This window comes from Lissotriton helveticus, chromosome 1_2, assembly GCF_964261635.1.
Source record: "Lissotriton helveticus chromosome 1_2, aLisHel1.1, whole genome shotgun sequence".
Classification (NCBI taxonomy): Eukaryota; Metazoa; Chordata; class Amphibia; order Caudata; family Salamandridae; genus Lissotriton; species Lissotriton helveticus.
In genome coordinates, this window is record NC_136058.1 from 200,509,215 (window position 1) to 200,532,947 (window position 23,733).

Here is a 23,733-nt window from a genome sequence, read left to right on the forward strand (position 1 = left end):
CATCACATGCCCAGGTCTGTTAGTCCTCTGCGTAATATTATGCAGAAAAGCCCAATACAATGTGAAAAAACTGAAGTCGTAATGATTAAAAAAATGTAAAAACACGACCATCACAGAGGAGGAGAGGAAGCGGGTGTGTTTGGGTGTATTTTCTCCTAGTGATGCCAGCAATTCATAAAATCTTTGTGCGAGAGATTGGAATAAATGCAGGAGTAAGTCACTAGTAATTCAGCAGAAAGACACATGTAATCAATCACAGAAAAAGCTTTGTGAATTGGCCTCTGCATGTCTAAGGAGCTACAACTTGGCTGGTGTAGTTGTCAATAGAAGATTTTCTGCTACGTCCTCTCCTAACATCATGTGGCGAGCTGCTGAAGGGAAGTGTTGTATATGTGTTTAGGTTGCAGATATATTTTAAGTCCACCAGAAAAGCCTGTGTACGCCTATCTAAATAAGCCTTCGATCTAAATACAACCTTCTTAATTATGAATGTGTTCTCATTGGAGTTATGTGCTCTGAAAAACACATTCATCACCTACTTTTTCACTACTAGGTGTCTGTACACCAAGTACACAATATTTTTTATTTTTGCTGTGCTTGCATCCACAACTTGGCACGTCACGCTCAAACAGAGAGAGAGAGAATAAATCAGCAAATACACAAGTGTGGCGCGTTTTACCCAGAGAATGAAATACTGACTTTCATAATAAATCCATAATAACGTGGCAATTTCATATTCCATCCCTAATCCTTTGGAAACTGCAGCTAGGTCAGGCCTTCTTCAAAAAATCAAAATATTGTCTTGCTCTACTAACCATGACTGTTTTGTTGATGCCTCTCTTGCACACAAGAATGGCCTTCATAAGCCAATGGTAAGGCCGAAAGCTATGGAGTGAATGAGGAAATCAGTGATTTATGCAGCACTTTGCAAAACAAATGTGCACAAAGCGTCCACTTCAATACAATAATGTGAAGACTCAAAATGGGATCCAATCTCAGCGCAACAGATGGAAGTTCGGAAGTGCCTTCCCAAGGTCACATGGGGCACTGTGGTTCAAAGGGTAAGTACCAAACTGTTTCAACATGTAGGCCCAAACAAGTAGAGCCGTCTGTTCCCCTTGACGACACAACCAGCTATGGAGGTCACTCAGCGATTCATCACCTTTCGACTTGAATTATGGGGCAGTGGGTCAGGATAGCATTGAACGGCCTCCTCGCAAACAACAACCTCCACTTGTATCCTAAGGACACAGAAGGGACACACCGTCCTTAGTGTAGAAGAAGAGCTAAGAGCAATCCATTGGGCATTCAAACATAGGGTCAGGCGAGAGCATCTTCTAAAGGTGTTTACATTTTTGTTTTTCTCTGATAGGGAAGTGCTGAAGATAAACCACAGATGCTAAGTAAATAGAACATTTGGCTACTTAACCCTGCTTTACGTGCAGTAGTTTTTAGGAAAAAGCCACAGGCCGGATTCACTGGAAGAGAACGTGGTGCTGCAGTATTTGCCCAACATAGCAGCTCAAATCAGAGAATGTCTAACATGGATCGCACTGTTAAAAGGACAGACTCCAAGCACATACATCCAGTTAATTAGGCAGGCCGCCCATGCAGAAAATATGACCTTCAGCAAAAGACGGAGGAATACCTGCATACATAATGCAAAAACAGCCTTTGTTTTGTTTTAACAAGCAACTCATAACCACCATTAATCGTTGGTTAATAAAGCAAGGATACAGCTTGCCCCTGCTGCTGCACTGGAAAATAAATTAATCAATTAGAAAAGCAGGCTGTAAACTGAATTAAGGCATAGGATGCATAAACCATGGCAAGCAGAGCAACAAATGCAAAGGAATAGTTGTATATTTACATTTCCAGTTCACTGCAGTCCCTAAGGCTTGACATGATGTTGCATTCCACCGGTAAGTTCAAAATTGCAACCAAAATTTGTCTCATTCCATCCTTCACAGGCGTCCACTCCACTAAATTTTTCGTATCTAAGGTACTTTTAAGACAGTGAGGCCTATACACAGAAGGGTTCTAGAGTGTGTAAAGTATTAGTACTCTTGTAGTACTTTTATACGTTTTCTTACATGCCTTGGTGAATTGGTCCCAAAACATCTAAAAGTGGAATACATTTGGAATATTCAGAAAATGTTCATATACAATTAGTACAAATAAAAACAACTGCGCTTGTTGCCCTGTTATCAATGGGGAGCTGTATGTTTTGGGGCCAACCAAAAAAATAAAAGACATGCAACAGCACGTAAAAGTTTGCTAGTGTAGTATCACTTTCCCTACTCATAAATGCTTTTGTGATTCGGTCCCAATGTGTGTGCTTTCTGCGTTCCAATCCAGCTCATGACAAACATGCAGGAGTTATTTATGTATACACTGGTTTAATGTGGTTGGAAAATATCTAAACAGCCTCCGAGACAAGTAAAATATTAAGGTTGGGAGGAAGGAAAACATGCTGCACCATCCAACTTGTACAACTCGAGGAACAGATTGCTACCGCTAGCAGTCAGACGATGTCCAAGATATTATCTATGCATAAGGAACTGTTTACTGCACCTCAATGCCAGGAAAAGTGAGCATGCTAGATTACACCTCATGAACTATTCATGAGCCCTGATTTTACATTATTTCTGCGTTCATTAATGAAAGAAGGCAGTCTGTTCAGCCATTAGAAGAATAATTTCGATAAATAATGCACAACTGTTACTTTGTCTCGGATAACACTCTAATTAGCAGAGGAAGTTGTTTATTTTAAGAAAAAGAAAATACATGTTATTACAATGGATGGAAATGTCTTTCTCACTACGGCGGCCTTAAAATCCCAATGTTAAAGGAAAAAAATTATCAAAACCCCAACATTTACATTTTGTGCAAGGGGCACGCTGGCTACGGGATCCAACCAGAATATTGAGGATTAAAATATGGACTGGAGAAATTAGCGCGGCCAATTGTAGAAGACCTGGCTCTTTAGACAAGCCTATCAATAAGTATTTGAGTCGTGTTGAGACAGTTACCTAGCGCCAAGAGGCCATTTGGTGGATGTGAGCTCTATGAGATACAATAACATAACAAAATATCAACTATCAGAATACTGTGATGGTAGTAAGTTGAAATGTATTCCTTACCCCTTTTTATCATTCCCTCTCTACCTTCCATGCCCCATTGGACGTGTATCTTGACTATGCTAGGCGCTAATAACTCATGTTATTGTTTTTCACAGTTTTTTCTCCTATGTTATACATGGCTCCTGTAACTGATGTCATTGTTTTATAACTTGTAATTCGCTGATCCTCATGTAAAGCGCTCTGATACCTCCGGGTCTAGCCAAGGCTATATAAAACTGCAAATAAATAAATAAATAAAAATACTGATGTCCTATTCTAAGCGTAACATCTATGTACCTTAAAGATATATAGACTGTCAAGGTACATATATGTAGAGCTAAGTATAGTAAACCTATATTAAGATATATAGCGTCGTAATATTTTGATAGTCAATATTTTGGGCACAATAAGTTGGCATCCATGTTTATGTCTTCGATATTCTGACACACATCCATTGGCTCCACCGTCTCCTTGGAAACAATGAGATGCACTCAAAGATGCCCTTCAGTAATGTTCCCTTTGTCCACTGCAGAGTTGCTGGTGCACCACATTCAGTACCCACTGGAACCACTGGTTATCTTTTCTATGGAGCCTGTCAAATAGAACTCCATAACCATCTTCTGCAAGTTCCAAAGACTCTTCTGGAAGCTAGTGATGGGCCCATGAATCTTTTTTAAAAACAGGACAAGCGCAAAATTATTGGTCTATTGACCTTAATGTTGTTTCCTGTCCCCAGTCCAAATACATTAATTGACAAACACGGCTGCTAACCTATTTCTTTAATTGATTTTGCTTTTCAGGTTTTTTTTGGGCGGGAGCTGACTTTGATGTTGATATGTTGCTGTTTCCCTCACACTCCTCAAAGAAGCTGTCTTTCTCTCACACATAAATAGGGTAATTATGAAAGGCTTTTTGTAGCAATTGCAACATTATTATCCCTTTTATTGGCAAAGCCCTCACATTTTTCAGTTCAGTGCAAAGTTAGTGGTTTTACTCAATGTGTATTTTGCACTGAAAATGTGGGCTCAAGGTCCCTTGCAAACTAAAATAAGTCTTGCCTACCTCAAACCCTTTGTAAACCGACAAGCATGCGCATGTACAGCAATTTACCACCACCAACATACTTTGGTGGTGATGCGTCAAAGATATCAAACTTGGCAAAAACAAGCAAAATTCACATCAGAAACCCACAGCTCCTTTCGAAGCACCAATATTCATCTTTTAGAAGATGGTGTGCCTGCTTCTGTACGACTCAATACCCGTTCTTACGATCATCGCCATTGTTCGGCAAAGAATGGAACTCCTGAGAAAAAGTATTTACGCTCACACTGAGAAACAGCGTAGCACAAATACAAATCTTTTCATCCCCTCGACGCAACTAACAATTTTCACTGTCATTCACTTTTTTTTATAAGTGCAGCCCATGCACTCAACAAGAGGATTTGCTATTATATTCCTAATAAATACACTCAGAACGCAGAATGGGAATAAAGGCCAGTGACAGTAAAACTATGCATTAGCGCATTCATACCTCTAGACAAATACAATATCACAACAATGGGATGTGGTCTTGTGACACAATCAGTTGTGACCATTGGTCGAATTGGGCAGGATCTGAGGAGCACAATGTGCCCATACTTTTTTTAATTTAAGAAAAACAGATCCACTACTTTTTGTGAAAAGACAACCACCCCTGGACGGTTAGTTGCTAGAGCTGAAATGTAAGGCAAGGAGTCTCTTGTACTGTGAAATCGAGGGAGGGACAGAGAGCTAAGCAAGCCCTCTTGCCAGGGTGCCTGCTTGCCTGAAAGAAATGTAAATGTGCACAACTGGTTAATCTGCAAATGTAAAGGGTGCTTGAAAGCCAGTATTGTCTTTAAATGATGGAATCACTTGAAGCTACCTGATGACAGTTTTTTTTTGGTTTTTAGGAGTGGCATGACAAGGGAATTTCCAGCCTGTGGTTTTAAATGACAGTTTTGTCCAAACAAATCCATTATGAGTATTACTAAAAATCTATACTTTGGAAGCATTTTTTTTTTATCTTAAACATTTTGCACCAGCATATCCTATTCTGTGTGTAATGCAAGTTTGAAATAATGACTTACATAGTCGTCACACACGGGGACCTCGTAGCATTAAACATACACAACTCGCTATTCTCCACTGCACCAAACAGGATTCAATACTGTGACTTTCTAGTTACAGAGACCTCTGCACTGCTTTAACTAACTATTAGACGTTTCGTAATGTAAGACATAGCATTTCCCACTGAGGGGGGGGGGGCGGTAGGACAACCTCGCCTTGCACCACTATGAGCATTAGCACGTATTCTGAGTTTGGGCGTAGGCCCGAAGGCGCGCGCCTTCCACTTCCCTTTGCAGCGGAAGCCACAGCAGCAGCAGAGCTGGGCCCTGTGACGGGAGCTCTCCATGGTGCTGCTGCCTGCTGGCCAGCACAAGTCAGAAAGTACTCGCGGATCTTCCCTTCTCCTCCACCGGCCGGTACCATCGCACGGAGCACGGTACGGCTCATGTAAGACAAACAAAGGCCTTAAGAAGAGAGCCCTGCGGGAGTAACGACCAGCACGTGCATTTATGCGTTCGCACTAAAAAACGCAACAGGAAAAACACACAAGAGTCCATGAATGCACCCGCTGTACCTTTCTTAAAATACATTTTCGACAAGAACTCGAGTAAACTTCACGAAAAAGAGCAATATGGCGTGAGTAACACAATAGCTCCTTTCAAAAACAAAATACGCAAGAAATGGAATGGCACGTTAGCTCTTAAGACACCGTGCCCTCCCCCCCATCAGACCTAAATCTGTACACGACGAGTTTGTGTTACTCTAACTGAGTAGGAGCAGCACCTTCTTGCACCTATAACCAGTAGTAGTAAAAGGTTTTTGTTATGCTGAAACTGAACAGTATAGATTACACATTCAAATTAAGTAATAACACTAACTATATTGTCAATTCACCATGCAAAAGTAGTTATCTGAATGGCCACATACCGTATTTAGCCTCGAAGAAACTCCAACAGACCAGTTACAATTGGATACTTCGGTGTGTTTTTCAGGCAGATGGGTTTTTGGACATTCTCTGAACTTCTATGAGGACATCGGCTTTTGATTCACGCTATATCATGGGTCTGTTTTTGGTGCCTAATTGTGACAATTTGCTTCAGATGGTATTGCTATTAAGTGTTAGATTTCCACTGGAAATATACAGTGCAATTTCCAAAACTTTGAAACAACAATATGACGCGACTTAATCCAGCAGAAACTATTTCTTACAGAACAATTATAATTTCGACCAGCATCCATCCTGTCAACGACTTTGTTCCTGGGTTGTAAGCTCTAAACTAATGGCATGTACCGAGAGTATAGCAATGTACTGCCCTAGCGGTCACATAAACTAGACCACAACTTCGCAAAGAAGACGACACGCCAGGCCGCCATAACAGAATGATCAAAGTCAAGTACTTTAAGATTTTTCTTTTGGTTTAAGTGTCGTCAAGTGGGCCCAAAAAACTGATTGTCGAGCCAAAACAAACTACAGCAAGCAGAAAAGCATCAGCGGGGTTTAAACTTTCTGTATCCGGTACCCTATTTCTACCCAGTAGCATCTGTGACAGTCTACTTTTATTTTTGCCTAGTATTACTTTGATAACATCCAACAGGGTTCTGTGGACTGATGACACATTGGGGAGGCTATAGATTCCTGAAGTACTGGGCCCACTTTGGTCCAACCCTAGCCGAAATGCCAGTAAACACCTTTTTTTGACCTTAGTGAGTGTGCCGGACGTCACGTTTATGAGGGGCTGGTCTTAACAAAACATGTCAAACGGCATAAAGGTAAGCATCTCAGAGAAGGGAGTTCTCGCACCATTAGGTACTGTATGCTTGCGTCACAACATCATTTTTCCTTCAAAATGCCATCCAAAGTGTGATTTGCTAGAGGCTGACGCAGACCTGGGGAGGGCGAGTAGAACTGTCTGCTGTACTGTCCTGTAGTGAAACTGATGACTGTAACGCCCCATTCCCTTCGAACAAATACACAAGAAAACTATAAGGTTACACTATTCATCACAAAATTTTCAACATTCTATTTCTGCTGTGAAATATTCCATTAATCATCAACCTTGGTAGAAAGTTTGTAAAGTGCCTTGGAGTGGTACATGTTTGCTTTTGACGATCTATAGTTGGGCTTTTTTGACAATTGAAAAAAAAGCAAGCGCAGCCATGCCTGCGACAAAGGGTTAGGGGGCCATGGCAGCTGTGGTTCTTCATTTCAAACATAGGCAGCAATGTCAATATACGATAGGCTCTCCGTGAGTGCAAAGTCGTGATCTGAGACTGCACTCTAGCTTTCTGTTGCATACTGCAGGCCTGCCTCTTCTATCAAGGCTCACCTATCGGCAGCTACATTACTAGGTGGTGATGTTCTCAAATAAATTCATCTTGCACTTCAGATGCAGTTATCATTCGATGGCGTGAAACATCATTTTACCAAAGGGCATAAGAACAGCTGCACAGATAAAGGCTTTACTTCTCTATAATAACCTAGTGCATCGAACCATGCTGATTGGCCAGTGGACTAGCTGTAATTGTCCAAGCACGATAAAATGATCCATGTCTGGTAAGCAATGTGTAAAACCAGGAAATAAAATGAATTAAAACAGGATTCAGAATTACTTGAAAAACCATTGTCACACTCCAGACAGCGGTAAACTACACATTCTCAATACTACGTTAGTCTTGCCTCACCACACGACAGATGAGAACATTTCGAAGACACACTGCCTCCGTAATCTATCTAATCTCCCCTTTCTGTACTCTCTGTGGCAATGCTCATATTATCTTCAAATTCACCAGTAATGGTGGCAATGGATTCCCCTCTCCAATATTCAATATGTATACCCATCTTTTAAAGTTGACTATACAGCAAATTTGACCTGAAACACCCTGAATCTCTTCCTGGGCGTGTTGGTAGCGCCTATGCAACACATGCCTTCGTTCAATCACACGCTCACAAAACACATCCATGTGCACAATTTTTCTTGTATTATGAAACATTATGTTGCTAAACATCACAGTTTTTTTATGCTGAAGTTTTTTCTATATTGTGTTCTTTCCAACTAATTTGTTTTTCTCTGTGCGTATTTACAGGAATCCATTGACACAATGAAGCAACCTGGTTCAAGGATGTCCTAGAGATGACAAAAACCTGTCCTCTTCACATCATGAACATGAGTCAACTACTGTACATAAAATAATGGGCCACCCATATAATGGTATGAAGCTTTGTATTAGAAAACAAAAGTGTTTTCAGCCTGTCTGAATTATGATGCTTATATCAGATGAGTTTGCACAACAGGACAAAAAGCTGTCTTTTTTTTTTTTTACTAATACATGTTGACCTTGTAAGAGTTAGGCCATCTTAAATTCATGCAGAGGTTGCCTGGTGCAAATTCGCTGCAGTAATCCTGCCACTACTACCTACTGATAATTTCATCATATCCGGGGAGCTTCCTACCACAAGAGAAGCACAGTGGAAATCAGTCACCCTGGAAATGTCCTGAGGCTGAATGTCCACGTGTTCCACCGGCCAAGGGGAAGACTACTGAGGCCACAGATCCAACAGCAAATGGATGGGCAGAAAATGTAAAGACAACATGCTTCTACACTTAACCCTCTATCCGGACTCTTATAATCACATGTGCATTTCCCTTTCTCGTCAGCTAATGTCAATTATAGATGCAGATAATCTCAAAAGAACACGTCAGACCTAATGCCCTGTAAATACTTGAGTCTAAGCACTGCTGTGACTGCACCACATTGGGCAAGAAACAATTATGGAAGACGTTTCGACTGATAAAAAACCATACCCTCTTGCCCTGACTCAATTCGCAGTCACAAATATGTGCATGCCCACAAACATGCACACAGCCACTCGCATGCACACACTTAAAAGAATGGATTCCCTAATTTTCGGTTCTAGAAGATCATACAACATCAGTTGTAAACCTGAAATGTCTAAGCATAACTCAAGCTTCACTGGCCACTGAGCTGCAACATCTATGTGGAACAGCAACCAATGAGAAACTGGCACACAATGTATTCAGAGGCTCCCATTCTATTCTGAGAAACTGCAACAGCAGCACCATTATGAATGCTTATATAGCCAGAGACACGATTCCCTCCGAAAAGAGCTGAGAGCGCCTCAAAGATGAGCAGCAGTCACTGGAAATGCTCGCGTTTAGCTGGCCTAGATGCTCTGTGAACTGTGAGCCTGCAGCAACCGAGCGGCGCGTGCCACTGCCGGTGTTACTAGTGCGATTAGGGATGGCTTCAGCGGCTCAGTATTTGTTCTGTGTTTCAGGCGGGTCTACAGCCACCGCTAGCATGGAGGTCGCTCTGGCGAGCCATGAATGCACAGTGTTCTTACCACAACATGGCTGATGTGCACGTGTGGCGGGACCGTTTGTGGCTTTGGCGCCCATTGTTGGGCCGCGAGTCTTCTGCTCTCTCCAAGTGCCTCTCATGACTCTTCTGGTGGATTTCACAACAATCAGTCTATAGAAGCTAAAAGGTTGCCTCGCTTATTGACAAGTGAAGTACTTATCTTGCAAAACTGCATCTTAAAGAGCACATTAAGTGTGTTGATTAAAGAGAATTCAGCCCATGCACTTTTTCAGTCATTTGATGATACAATACACTACAGTAATACAACTGCTTGTTTGAAGGTCTAAAATCCTGTATAGTATATTTGTTTATTTTTTTTTTAATGAGGTAGCCTTAGGCGCGAGAGCATGGGGTGTCACAAGGCCTAAACAGCTGAATATTCCTCTCTCTATACAATAAACTTCATTGTATACCTACAAATTGAGCGTAGTGTTTTTTAGAGATGCACAAGCGCAATAATTACTTACAGATTGTATATGAACCACGATTACAATGCCCCCCCCCCTTTCTGTCCCTTTGGCAAAAGCTGAGTCAGCAGGCTGGCTGCCGACCCAGTGACCTTCACTTCTGAATTGATATTACAGCCTGTGGTTTCCCAGCTGAGCCCTTCTGCAGTCTGCGATAAGGCACAACAATAATGGAGGCTTCACCGAAAGACATTAATACATCGAGTAATATATATTCTGGAGCCAGGACTCTATGCCAACACGTAATTATGCGGTGTGATGACATAGTAGTATGGCGGGTGCCACCCTACCACATTCAGTGACAACAATGCCAACTCAAATGACCAAACCTTAGAAAATCTTCGTTCTATACTCAATAGGCTATTGAATGCCTTTCCCAGCTCCCTGATAGGTAGGAATGGCTTACAAATCTGGCATGGTGGTATTGTCAAATGGCAAGCCAAGTGGCGCCAGCACTTGACACGTGCTGTGCTTTGCAGTGCGTTTCAAATCTCTTAGTAACAAACTGACAGAACCTGCAATCCACACGCAATGTGTGCAACTCCTCTATTTAAAATAACATCAAATAGAACACAAGCCAGAAAAGTCAACCTCCAAGTATTTCAGTGATAATTATAATAAACCGGAAACAACAGTCGATGTTGATTCTCCTTCCACAAACTTGTAGTCAGCGAGCTGACCCACAAAAACAGTTTTATGCCACCTTTCATTGTTGTATTTTCAGCTGTGTTCTCAGAAAAGACTAAAAATATATAGTCGGATTGTACAATTATCTGCGTCAAAATGCGAAAAGAATTCCGAGGAGCTCATGATGACCATATGTACTACAGCCAACATCAACGTACCCAGCCTACGGTGGATGGAAGAGCACAATCCGGTCACCCACACTATGCGCACATACCTAGGCCCTCAACACACCATTACAGGCAGGTCAGATCTTACACCAGCTAGTCTGGCGGTGGCAAACCTGCCAAAATACGACTAACAAGAACAATATTAGTGAGACACACAACTACTGCCTGGGTGCCATTAGGCGGGCAGTTCCAGTTACTGAATTAGCTTGTCATTACCTAAAAGAAGGGAGAAATTGAGGTCGGGAAACTCCACTGCTCAACGAAACTACCCCAGCTGCTTAAAGATGATTTGGGATTCAAGAATTTAATATAGATTTTACTTTCTCTTGCGCTCTCTCTCTCTAAACATATATATATATATATATATATCTATATCATAAATTGTATGTGTGAGTGTGTGTGATCTTGGTTTTATAAACTATGTTCATGCTCTACCATCAGCCACCGAAGAAAGTCATCTAAACTAGCCCTGAAAGAATGCACAGCCCATATTCAACACTTTCAAGCACAAACTGCAGAGCAGCTCAGAAACACTGCTATCTTGCATTGAGCGGACGTTTATCTAACCACAGACCTTGGCCAAAGACAATTACAAGTCAGGAAAACAGCAAACCACCAGCAGTAATTTGAAACATAATTTATTCACACACACTCTCTCTGACCAGGTTTTTGTCAAAAGGAATTGTTATCAGCTTCCAATGGGCCGAAAGTAGAAGAATTGGCTGCTAATTGTATTGACGGATGTGTTTGCTGTGTGCTTCGCTTTGAAATTGTTATCATTTACATTTAGAACACCTTACGCACCATCTCACCTCACAAGCTCTTACGAACATTCTGCTCAAGCAATCAACTCCATTTTCTGAACAGGCTGGGTAGTCATTCTCCAGTTGCCTGGCTTCAAACTCTGCACTGCTGCAGAAAAATGGACCATCTAGCATGGCAAGCACATCTATTCTGCTGACCTTATTCCTTCCACATTCTCGCCGCCTTTCCATTCCATTTAATTAAGCCTTGCTTGCTGCTTCTCAGCACTTCTTGGTTTCCAGAACGCCCCCTTGGCTGGGGCGCAATCCTTCATGTGCTGCACAATTGTGGCCAGAGCAATATGATTAAGAATGGCTTTCTGCTTCCCTCTCTCACGCGGGGTTTCAGATGAAAGACCTACGCCTTTTGGAAGACGTGAACCAACGTGCAGAGCAGTGACCTGACGCAGACAAATCGGAACCGACATGATGACATTCTGAAATTATACAGAGGGGTACAGGGAGGCAAGGAGGAGGAGAGGCAGCTAATAAAGCTACTCTGCAAATTCTTCAAGGACAACAGTGAACATTGCAAGGCACACTATCATGATCGCAGAAAATCCACCACTTTCTATCACAGTAATGAGCCAAGAATGGCCTTACATTTAAACAAAGACGAGTCCACCGTTGCACTGAACTATGGGCTTGAATACTTAAGCTGAAAGTAGGTTGAATCATAAAAGAGGTGTTGATCAATAGTTGGAAACATCCCTAAATTGCAATGTTTCGGACACGCAAATAGGCATCACAGGACTGCAGCAGGTGATTCCGTTACCTAGTAAAGTGCCTTACAGCGGCACATGTACCTCATTCTCTTTTTTCATGCAAGCTGTAAGATCTACACCATCACAGCTTGAAGTATGATACAACTTCATCCTTCCACCTCTCAAGGGTGGCAACCTAAAAAAAACGCTCTGCATCCAATGGATGTATTTTTTAAGAAGAAAGAAACAAGGTAATGCTTTGCAGGACGTGGCAGGCAAACACGCTCTCCCCCACCAGGAGCACTGAAAGAAATCCATATAATGAGCACGTATTTAGAGAGCTTTAATGTTGGGCTCTGCTGGACAGATACCTGTTGCACAAATGAAGAATGAAAATGGGAGATATGCAGTGCAGAAAGATTTTGAACTGCTTAGCTGACAAAACCATATGGTAAGATGAACTTTTCAGGGATCAGGCCAGACATCTGAACTGCGCTGTAGGCGGCGAGCTAAAACCTCTACATAAAATGGAGTTATCGCTTTCTTTATGATCTGTCACACTTGATTGAATCGTGTACCACATGAAAGTGGCTTGTAGAGAAAATACATATAGAGGGCACTCTTAAGTGTGGCTGCGACACACAGCTGAGAAAGTATTAAGAGGAAGGGAGGAGCGAACCTTCATTTTCAAGTAGGGTCTTTCTAACAAGGCCAGAAGAACCTAGTTAGTTGCCTCAAAAGCTAACCCTGAATGTAACTTACAAAATATTGCCTTGTTGCAAATATGCATGCATGTTTATTAAGCCAATGCTCATAGTTTCCAATCCTTATCACAAAAAGGAAAAGGGCGACAAACAAATGCTGCATTTTTGCGGCGGTCAGACACTGACTATATACCATTTATGTAGCCGAGAGGCAGGTATCTAGGGACAGTCTTATAGTACTATAAAACATGCACGTGTTTATGTCGATGGCTTTGTAAATGAGCTGCGGGAAGCCATAGGATGTGCAAAGAAGTGCATATGATAAACCCGTGGAGCTGTAGCCCCCTAGAAAATATTTAACCAGTTCCTTTTTTGGCTGTACAAGGAACAAAGACAATAGGCAACCAGTACCCAAGAAGACAGACATTCAGACAGCACAACTGCCATAAAGCCCAGCTAACACACACCCAGCCTGGTGAACCGAAGTGCGGGCCTTAAGTTAAAAAAGCACCCTTTGTTCAGAATGCATAAAAACAGTAAAGAAGATATTTCAGACAATCTTGAAATAACCTTTTTGATATTCTTCCAAATTACGAGTGCATGTAATAAAACAGTCTGTCCTAATGTTTTCACAGAATGTTTATAGGTAGGTTCCAAAGATTAAGTCTCCAAGAGGCAGGTTTGCAAAAGGCTAGATTATTTAAGTGACTTTCGGTTCTATTGCAGTTTTTTTTCTAAAATTATGCACAAGTGTAGACATTATGCATCCACACAAGATAAGTCTGTGCAAAACAGGAAATCACAAAAGCACCGCAGATGCTCTAGCTGGTCACAAGTAAACAAGACATATCCACCCAATGCAATACAAATCAGAATAGGAAGTGCTGGAAGCCGCATCAAGAACTACAAATTCAAGTGACGTATATGGTTCCTCCAACTATATTCTTCTCCGCAATTCATATCCCTGGAGATGGAAAATCAGCACTAAGTTCACAAAATGCCTCAAACGTCACCAGTTGTCAACAACAAACAGAATGCACGGTCACACTGTTAGTATTCTACTACAGTTGCACTGATTTAAAATGCACTCCTTCAACACCACAGGACCAAAAGAATCTTCATTTTGATCGGCGTTTGATTACCTACTGTAGAGATCTAAAGATGCACATCCATGCATTATGCATGGTGGATTTCAACCACAATGCAGCAAAGGAAATACGCGACACAAGTGAAGTGGCGGAATGTGCAGAGTAAGAGCAACCAGTTAGGGATCACCGGAGTTCACACCCAATGCATGCAAAGAAGCACGTTCTTCTCATGGCGCAAGCTGCCACAAAACCCTGCACACAAGACTGGAACATCACCCTGTCATCGTCATTCCTGTCCATCTCCATTGCCATGTTTGTAGTCGAAAATCAGAGCCATGGACAATGCCGTACACACTGAATCCACACAAAAAGGTGGCAACATGCAGAATTAGGACTTTGCATTTTACCACAAACAGTACATTCAAACATCAGAAGGCAGCAGAATAGTGCAGGGCAGATGTGCACAAAGCAAGGTCTTCCCAAAACAGCAGGCTGCGCCGCATTTAAGGCGGTCAGCTGACTCCAAACAATGGGCAGGTGCCTTTGCAAAGGTTCTTCCTTATACAAGAAGCAAATGACAATTTCATTAAAGGGACCTACCTTACTTCTAAAATACCAAGTGTCCCCCATAGTCAGGTAATGCTGCTCCTGGGAAACCCTGCACACTCCTGGCTTTGAGCTTTCTGCACCCTATGAACCTGGACTTCAAACTCTACCCAGCTGGAAATTCTTCGAATGCTCAGTGGCTCAAGAAAAATGACCCACCTTGTGGTGGAATAGCATTCAATGTCTACAAAATTCTATTAAAACCCACCACACAATTATGGGGACCACATTTCACGTGTGCATCTGGGGCACACCAGGCAACAAAGCTACCGTCACATGTCCTTAAGCGGGCAACTTTCACTTACGAGTGTGGCACAGTTTGGGATACATCCATTCTAATGGCAGCTCAAACTGGACAGTAGCAGGAAAAACAACAAAAAGAAGCTATCATCAATTCAGGGGGGTTAACCCATATCTTGTCAACTTTTAAAATATTCACACATAATTTGCACATTTAGATATACGCATCTTTCTCCCTTTTCTTTCGCTATACACATCCACAGTGTGTGTGTGTGTGTGTGTGTGTGTGTATATATATATCACATTTATACATCCATATATGTATGTGTGTGTAAATATATATATATATATGCGCACACACACATTATTAAAGAAACGGCAACACACACACACACATATATATATATATATATTCACTGTGAAACATGGATGTTCAGACGTCTTTCTCGTTTTTCACACGTACAGTTTCACAGTATGGAAAAGGGGGCAGATAACCTCTCTTGTTTTTTACGGATCCGACTCTGCAGATGCTCAAAAATAGATTTCTGGAAACCACTGCACACCCAAGCCAGAAACGTAATTAACACCTATTTATACGGAATAATTAAAGTTGTGACTGCCACAAAGAAGGGAGCGGGATAATCGAGGCCCCCCTTTATTTTTACGCCGCTTGCAGTATTCCCACATGACTGCCACCTGCTCCTCTGCTCTGCTTCGCCTCTGCTCGTTTCCCGGGCAACCTTTCATGGGCTTTTCCTCTCAGCTATCGCTTTCAGCGGGGCTGCTCGGTCTAATCTTGTTTGTTTTACACCCATCAAAACAAGCAGCCAGACAAAGGCGATCTGGCGAGCAAGTGGGGGGGAAAGGACCGCAGCCCTGATTTTGGAGATAGCGAGTGAAAGTCCGCGCGAATGGTGGCGAGGAAGGCGCCGGCCAGGCATAGTCGGTGCCATCTCCCGGTGCCCCCCGGTGCATCGAGGGATGCGCCCGATGCAACAATGGGATGCCGGGTCCCTCGTGCTGGGGAGCATTGCATGCGGTTATCCTGTTTTTTTTTGCTGGGGGGCCGGAGGTAGAAATCTGCCCCGATATTCCCCGAGAGGGTCGACAGGTTCCCTCCTGAAGCCAGCTGCACTTGATTGCATGAAATCACGCCAACCTGAGGCTGGCTTTTCCTGCACGGATTAACATTGGCTCAATTTGTCGGTATTGTGATAAAAAAAAAGACTATTTTGGCCCAGCGCCCATGAATTTTGCAAGGTGCATCTGCAGGCTGGGCTTCTAGGCGCACGCTGACACCTCGGCTGTCAGCAGACGCCGGTCCCTGCCCGGGTGAGAGGTGTGCGCCTAGCCTAGGCAGCCTCAGCAGGGCGCCAGCGTGTACCGCTGTCCTAGGAGGGCAGGCGAACACCCCCACATCCCACCACACCGCCCACCCGGCTCAGAAAGAGAAACAAGGGGGAAAAAAACAAAATCAGAACGGCACACAATCACATTGAAAACTGTCAGCCGGATCTACCTGAATAAAAGAAAATATGACATTAGCAAGCCTTGAAATGGGGTAGTAGCAGCGACTTACCATTTTTAAGCCATTCCACTCCATGGGTGACGCGGAAGACGGACCCTGGCAGCCCCTCAGTGTCAAAAGCAAAGAGACCGTTATGTAAAGGCTGACATTCCTTCTTACAGTACTGCTGCCCGGCGAAGCATCACATCGGAATATACTATGCGCTGCAACACATACTTGCCTCCTCCTCTTTTATGAGGTCATGACAGGAAACTCTTTGAAATACAATATGCAGCGTTTACCGGAGCCCGTATAAATCAAGCTCCTAAAAAAAAAATTACCATACCGGCCGCGCAGTCCGGTAGGAGAAAATGACCAGCGCGGGTGCTGCCGCTGAGCTATCTTTTCTGCGTGTGCATTTCCAACATGCCAGTGTGGAAATTACTACAGCCTGCTACTCCTCCGCCCCTCCCCCTGCCTATCGGTTCCACCAAATATAGCGGCAGCATACTACAAAGCAGCACAACCTGGACTTTTTTTTTTATCCTGGAGGGAGGGGTACGGACCGGTGGGGGTGTAGAAGTGACTGTTTTTGAGACAAATTAAAATGACCTTAAAATGACAAAACCCCGGCAGCCCGATGAATTGCGCTATCAGCGAGTTTATGCTTCCAGGAAAACCAGAGCAAGGTGAAAATAGAAACAGGGGGGGTCTTTCCCCCCAAATATACCCTCTGATCTGACATGTATACGTGCAAATACACACAATGGCACGAACTAGGTGTATCCATGTATATGTACACACGCGCACAGACACACTTTGTGTAATGACACCACACAGTTACACAAACACAGAGGTCCAGGTACGTGTTGTATCACATTAAACACCAACATTACAATTCACACCCACTCCTACTACCTACCATAACCATTCTTAATGTAAATTATGGGGTCTCGCGCGGCTGCAAATCTTCTCGCCCAGCTTTAAAAAGAGGGTTCGGGCTGAGAGTTTTTTTTGGGGGTGGGGGATTTTTGGAGGGGCAGCTTTGGCTTGGTTATAGTCCTGAGATTGCCACAAAGCAGGCACAGAGAGGAGGGCGCAGGCCGCTTGTCCGTGGAGGCGCGATCAACAGAGGGAGGGAGTGATGCCAAAGGAAAAGTGAAAAGAGGGGCGCATTGTTTTTAAGCCCCCCCGACTACTAGGATGGAGGTGGGAATGAGGCAGACGAGCCTGGCTGAAAATTGGCTTCCTGCATCTCTGCGTTTTGAATCCATTTATGGGACCATCTGTCAGATGACGGCGGCCTCCGATTGGCTGGGGGTGCCGAAGGAGGCGGGGCGCCGTGAGGAGCTATTGAAATTAGCTGCTGCCAGATTGAGGCTGTTAATGATTTGCTGACCTCTATAACAACAGAGACTGCCTTTCTGAACTGCAGCCCGAGTCCCGTAATTAAGGCCCCGCGAAAGAAACAACACACACTCGGGCATGGTTCTTTTCGGCTTTCATCCCGTGAAAGTGCCTGTGCAGGCGTCGAGGGTCACACCGACAGTCTGCACACCCCGGCAGGCAGCTGGAGGTGTCGCACCTCGGTCTCGCTTCACTTCTCGCACCCTTGTACCTCCCCACGCCTGGCTTTGAGGTCACACGCATTTTTACCCCGTTCATCTTTTTTGACAGTTACTATCTGGAGACATGCATATTTAATAACATGCCCCTGGGCTCCCAGAGAAGACAAAAACACTCCTGTGTGCAAAACTGGAGCATTTTAGCTGGATTTACGTTCTGGTATTACCGAGTTGAATGCAAGCACAGCCTGCTAATCACCGAGTCGGATGCACAGGCACAATGTCTCACAGGAATGTAAAAAGGCAAATTCTCACACTGGAGATACAGGCTACATTTGGACCAGCATCAAGATATATGCGTTAAAGCCACCAGAAAGGGAAATAAACACCACACATTCCCTGCTACATCTCAACTATTCAATTTATTAACAGAGTTTTTTAATTAACCAATAAGGGTTGTAAATCAATACTGTTATTTAGCGAATATTGTTCTGTGCTGGTAGAAATGTATGTAAAAAGATTCTGCTGGCCTTCAAACGTGTTGTACCTACACAAACTCCCCACATTGTGTGGCGGTCTTTTCAAACACCAGCAGCTTAGTGTTTTAGCCGATTCTATACATTTGTATGTCCATATATAAATTGACCTGGATTACAAATAATGGAGCAAATTACATGAATATCTAATATCTAGAAATAATAGATACATTTTTGGAAAAGATACACCGTCGAAATTGAAACGTGGACAAGTCTTTTCCAGGACAGTGTGCTCAAACTTTAGGTAAGCTGTGCTGGCCAACTGGTAAGTGTCAGCAAAAAGTCTTTATTTTAAGTTGTGTGCATTGGATGGTCAAAGGTCACACTGCTTCAACGAACCCTATTCTGGAATATAAGCGCATCACTGCACAGAAGCCTGGGTCATGCAACGTGAACAGCAGATTACACAGAAGTCTAAAGACAACTTGCTCAACAACATTATCCACATACTTGTATGTCCATGTATACATACATGGTCTGGAATATTTTAGCAATACAGCTTGCAATTTAAAAATATAAAACAACAGAAAAACATACACACTAGCAAGGAAACACTTAACATCTCTTCCAACAACACGCGCCACCTCATCACGACCTACAGGAGCCTAGCGAAAAGCGTTATAAATTTGGTTGGACGAAGTAAAAAATACAAATGACGGTTAAATAAAAATACTTTAGTCAAGTGAAAATGTTTCCTTTTTCTAGGTGGTCAGAGCCAGCAGTACACACAATACATGTTTAGAAAGTAATATGAACCAACCCAAAGATTTGCTAGTTGAGCAGTTTTGGATAATTTTTTCATATTTCAATGCAATATTTCTGTCCCATAAGTGCTTCCCAACTGCTAGTTTGCAAAGCGATAGTGGGACCAATACAGTCAAATTACAAACGATGGGGAAAAAAAGCACAACGTGATTTTAATACTCCACTTTCAGAATCAAATATGTTGGCCCCTGCCACACGCTCTACATTTGCCTTGCATAAGCTTGTTATATTAAACGTGGATACTCTCAAGATATGACACATTTCCACTATTTACTCTACATGGCAAGCCTTCATAATATTTTGCAATTATGACTTTTATTGAATCAACTTGGAAACCTATGCATTTTAATAATCTCACCATCTACCCAAAAACCTATACATCGAAGTCGTTCAAGCGGTGCGCAAGACAAATGCACCAATGTCCTGCGGGGGCCTTTTCTCTAAAGACAAAGCCAGAATCCTATTGTCAGGGATAGTCAGCCCTCTTGTTGTATTTCCAATAGCAATATTTATCTGCCAGGGAGCGGGGGCTGACCACTGCTGCAAGGACGGGTGATATATGTTAAAATACATGTATTGGCAACGTACTGTCTTCTCTCAAGGTTCAGCAGAAACAATGCTCATTTCCAATGCGTTCGCCATCCCTCGCTGCCACCCCCCTACTGTTCCCCTCTATACACCCACACAAGAGAAAAAAACACTAGTCTGTAAACAGCAATGCCACATCAAACAAAACAGACAGTCAACATGAAATGATTTCTTGCTCTTACCATAAATGAGCCGCCCTTTGACTCATTAAAGACAGGCTCCCTTAAATGAAGCGATCTCATCTCTCAGAGCCCCCTTTCCAGCATGCACGCATCCCAAAGGTTGCGGGTATCTTAGCTTCTGTAGCCGGCAGCAAGCTTTCTCACACACAGGCCAGATGGACGACACCAGAAGCCAATTCAGCGTTAATAACTACCTACTCTCTGCGGTTCAGAAGGAGCCCTTTTACGTGGCATAATGTCCTAGGCAACAGCAGCCGGCAGAAACCAGAGAATAAAAGACAAACCAAATCCCCCAAAGCAGTGAAAAGAAGAGAAATCATTCAAAACAATAACTAATTTGCAAAACAATGCCTTCTTCTACGCTTGCATCAATGGAAATTGAAAGACAATAAAAAAGCAACAAAAAAAAAGAAAAAAATACTGCTCAAAAATGAAAAGTGACAAAATATTACCTCATTAGTTAACAAAGCAGCATTAAGCGTCCTGCTGATTTCAAACATCTTGCCACAGATTTTGGTTTCAAGAGAATGGGAAAGAATCCCTTTGCAAGTGGCTCCGTCTGCAAAGGGTTCTTCAATTTTCTTGCCGACCACAGAATAGCCAACGTATTATTTCCCTAGAGTTCCCACATTAAAACCATCTAGTCAGTGAGCCGGATGGTCCCCCTTATCACACACGCTGAAGACTCCTGTCACAGTACACGTAGAGCTGTCGCTCGCAAGATTAGCGTGCCCCAAACATGGCTGTAGCAAGAACTAGTCTTTTAAAGTCACCGTTCGCTGCGTAGCCACCAGGTGGGCAGTGTGCACAGATTCAATAGCCGTCCGAGAAGACTCCTCTTGGAATCAATCTCTAGGTGCAGCGCTGAAGTGGCGATGTCGACATTTAAAAAGACAGTACCCATTTTTGGGTCTAGCGACAGGATCTAGACCGCCACCAAGCAAAGGGACCACCTGATCACACAGGACTTTGACGGCAAGTATCAGCCATTCCTTTTGAGGCCCCCGAGCTTCACAATTCCAGACAATGGAATTATACATGCAATTAGGAATGCATGGAAAATGATAATGAGAAGCAAATTCAGAATCAGCTGGCTCATCAGGGGAAAACACCAAGCCATACATGTTCCTGCATTCATAACTAAGTTGTCCAACCAGCAGGAATAAAAGATTAATCAACGCCAAATTGTGTCTAACATTATCACCGTAACGGAGTGTTGGATGGAGGCAGAAATGAAAGGAGAGCAGTTAGTCGCTCTTGTTCCAAATGAAGTGATATTTTTTGTTAGGTTTTTTTGCACTTTGAAAGAAAAAAAGTGATTTGTACTACCATGACCTAGTATCAAGGTTAATGCACTCATAGCTTATCCTACTGTATCAATTATAGCTGAGAGCTCGCGGTGATCTTCTCACAGACTACCAGTGGCAGAGTGAGCATGTGAAGTGGACAATATTTTTTGCAGGCTCAGAGATTCATCTTGGAGTGGACCAATGGCAATGGATGATTCAAATTGTCTTTCAGTGGCACTCAACTGGATTTGCCGTTCATGTAGCACATTTTGAAACATTCATTTTGACTGGTAACTCAATAAAACCTTACCATCAAATAAACTGACTCAGGAGGTGTGTTTTAAATTAAGCACATTGGCTGATTGGCATACCTGAATCTATCCTTCAAACTCATTGGATACCTGTGCGGCCACTCCCTCAATGTAGTACGCTCTTGCATGGGCCTCACGGAATTAGTTTGAGATTAGGGACAGACTTGTTCATGGCTAAGTCAAGTATGGTATGTGTTGTCAATGGAAAAAGAGCTGTTGGAATAAAAGGCTGCTGAGAACATGTATCAATTTGTAGCAGAGGCACTTTTGGTCATAACGTAGGACCAAGCGTAAATTCACTCAACAAATCGCAGTGCACTGCCAAACGAGGGATCTGCTGCAGGACCAGCGCAAAGGTAAATACTTAAAGAAGATGGGCGGCATAGTCCAAGTTGCTCGTGTAGAAATTGCACATTTCAAGACATGCATACGGTGGGCCACTGACACTGTATCACTTGTGCAATGTATTCAAACTTTCTTGAACGGTGGTTTAGGCACAATCTTGGCCCACAGAGAAGGAAAACAACTTTCCTGCTGGCCAAAGAGAACTTGAAAACTCACAGGAATTTATGCTGAATTTGTGGGAGCTTGCGCATCATCTACGAAAGAAGAAAGGAAGAAGGCTGCCCTGGCAAAAGTCAAAATCTGACCATTTCTAGGAGAGCATAAGAAAACATGAATGGCACTATATGCTTTTGAAATGGAGGCGGTCTGAGAACACATACTATTGAGAAAATAAATATGTTAAAGTATTAAATTCATGTTACCCTTAGACTCACAAGTGCATGACAAATAAATACGTTTAAGTATTACATTCCTGTTACCCTTAGACTCACCAGTGCATCAGCAAAATTTCCAGGAAACTATTATGATTCAGCTAAGTAGGCAGTAGCATACAAAGGGGAACAAAAACAGTAGAACTCAGGCTTAACATCAACATTTTCCAGTAGGAAACACTTCTCTGGAAAGTTACTGGCAGAAGAATGTAAGGCAATGTTGCCCACATCCCCTTGGATGCTTGCATCGGCTCACTATATCCCATAAGATCCCACATCGTGTAAAGGGTAACAAAGTGTCAATTACCTCAACCATGAGTTAAGAAGCCTGGACCATCGGTCTGAGGTGCACTCAAGGGCAGGGCAGAGGTTACTGGGGGTCACTGGGCCTCACTGTGATACTGTACACAGTTAGTATTTATCTGCTCCTACCTACCTGTCCTGGGAACAACAGGAGTAACGTAGCGCTTTACATACAAGGCTCTTTGTTTTTAAATAATACAAAAGTATTGGGTTAGGCCACTATATCCTGTCAGGAATGTTTCCATTTCCCCCCTTGCACAAAGAGGTCTTAGTTTTGTAGCAAAGGAAATGAACTTCATACGCATACAACTCCCATGGGGAAAGATTGCACAAACTCCCAAGGGGGGCCTTTATCACCCCTACTACTTACGTCTCATGACAACTTAGGTCACACATCCCTCAATGGGCCAGTCACCCCCATCAGGGGCAGTGTGTCGGTCCCACTGGTACCCTCCTGCTACATAATAACATGCCAGGGCTCATATTGCGATTTAATGTGAAAACCTTTCTATTCGTGGTACCAGAGGTCCTGGATTAGCAGAGCCATGTTTTACTTGGAGTCTTTTATACCGAGGCCCGAGGGCTCACGGGAAAAATGAACTGCTCTGCATCTCTTGAAGTTTATGGATCGCATCTCTGTGGAATTAAGCTAGGATGCGGCTGATGGAATGGATGCTGTTGAGAAATTCCCATGCCACAATCTGAAAAGCCTTTACATCATAGTCACAAATAGCTTTATCTAGATCATAACAACATTAAAATTGATATTACTTTTCATCAACACAGAGGAACACCAACTATCCACTTCCTTATCTTCGCCCTCTTTTTGATTGTTCCGCAAAACTGTGGACCAGC

General features: G+C 42.9%; 1 protein-coding gene across 8 annotated transcripts in view; it reads right to left on the bottom strand.

The window, feature by feature from the left end:
* ELAVL4 (ELAV like RNA binding protein 4) overlaps positions 1-23,733 on the bottom strand; it is a 441,663-nt gene that overhangs the window by 143,227 nt on the left and 274,703 nt on the right. Inside the window, exon 1 of one of the 8 annotated variants that reach the window (XM_078671341.1) lies at positions 20,652-21,003. The exons of 3 other annotated variants lie outside the window; for them this stretch is intronic. In XM_078671341.1, the coding sequence (XP_078527467.1) occupies positions 20,652-20,699 (48 nt within the window). In that variant the 5' untranslated portion in view covers positions 20,700-21,003. Of the gene's footprint in view, positions 1-14,810; positions 14,905-16,635; positions 16,912-17,485; positions 17,757-20,199; positions 20,342-20,651; positions 21,004-23,733 lie in introns of those variants that run through there. 4 more of the 8 variants (XM_078671328.1, XM_078671376.1, XM_078671359.1 and 1 more) reach the window with 4 other exon arrangements.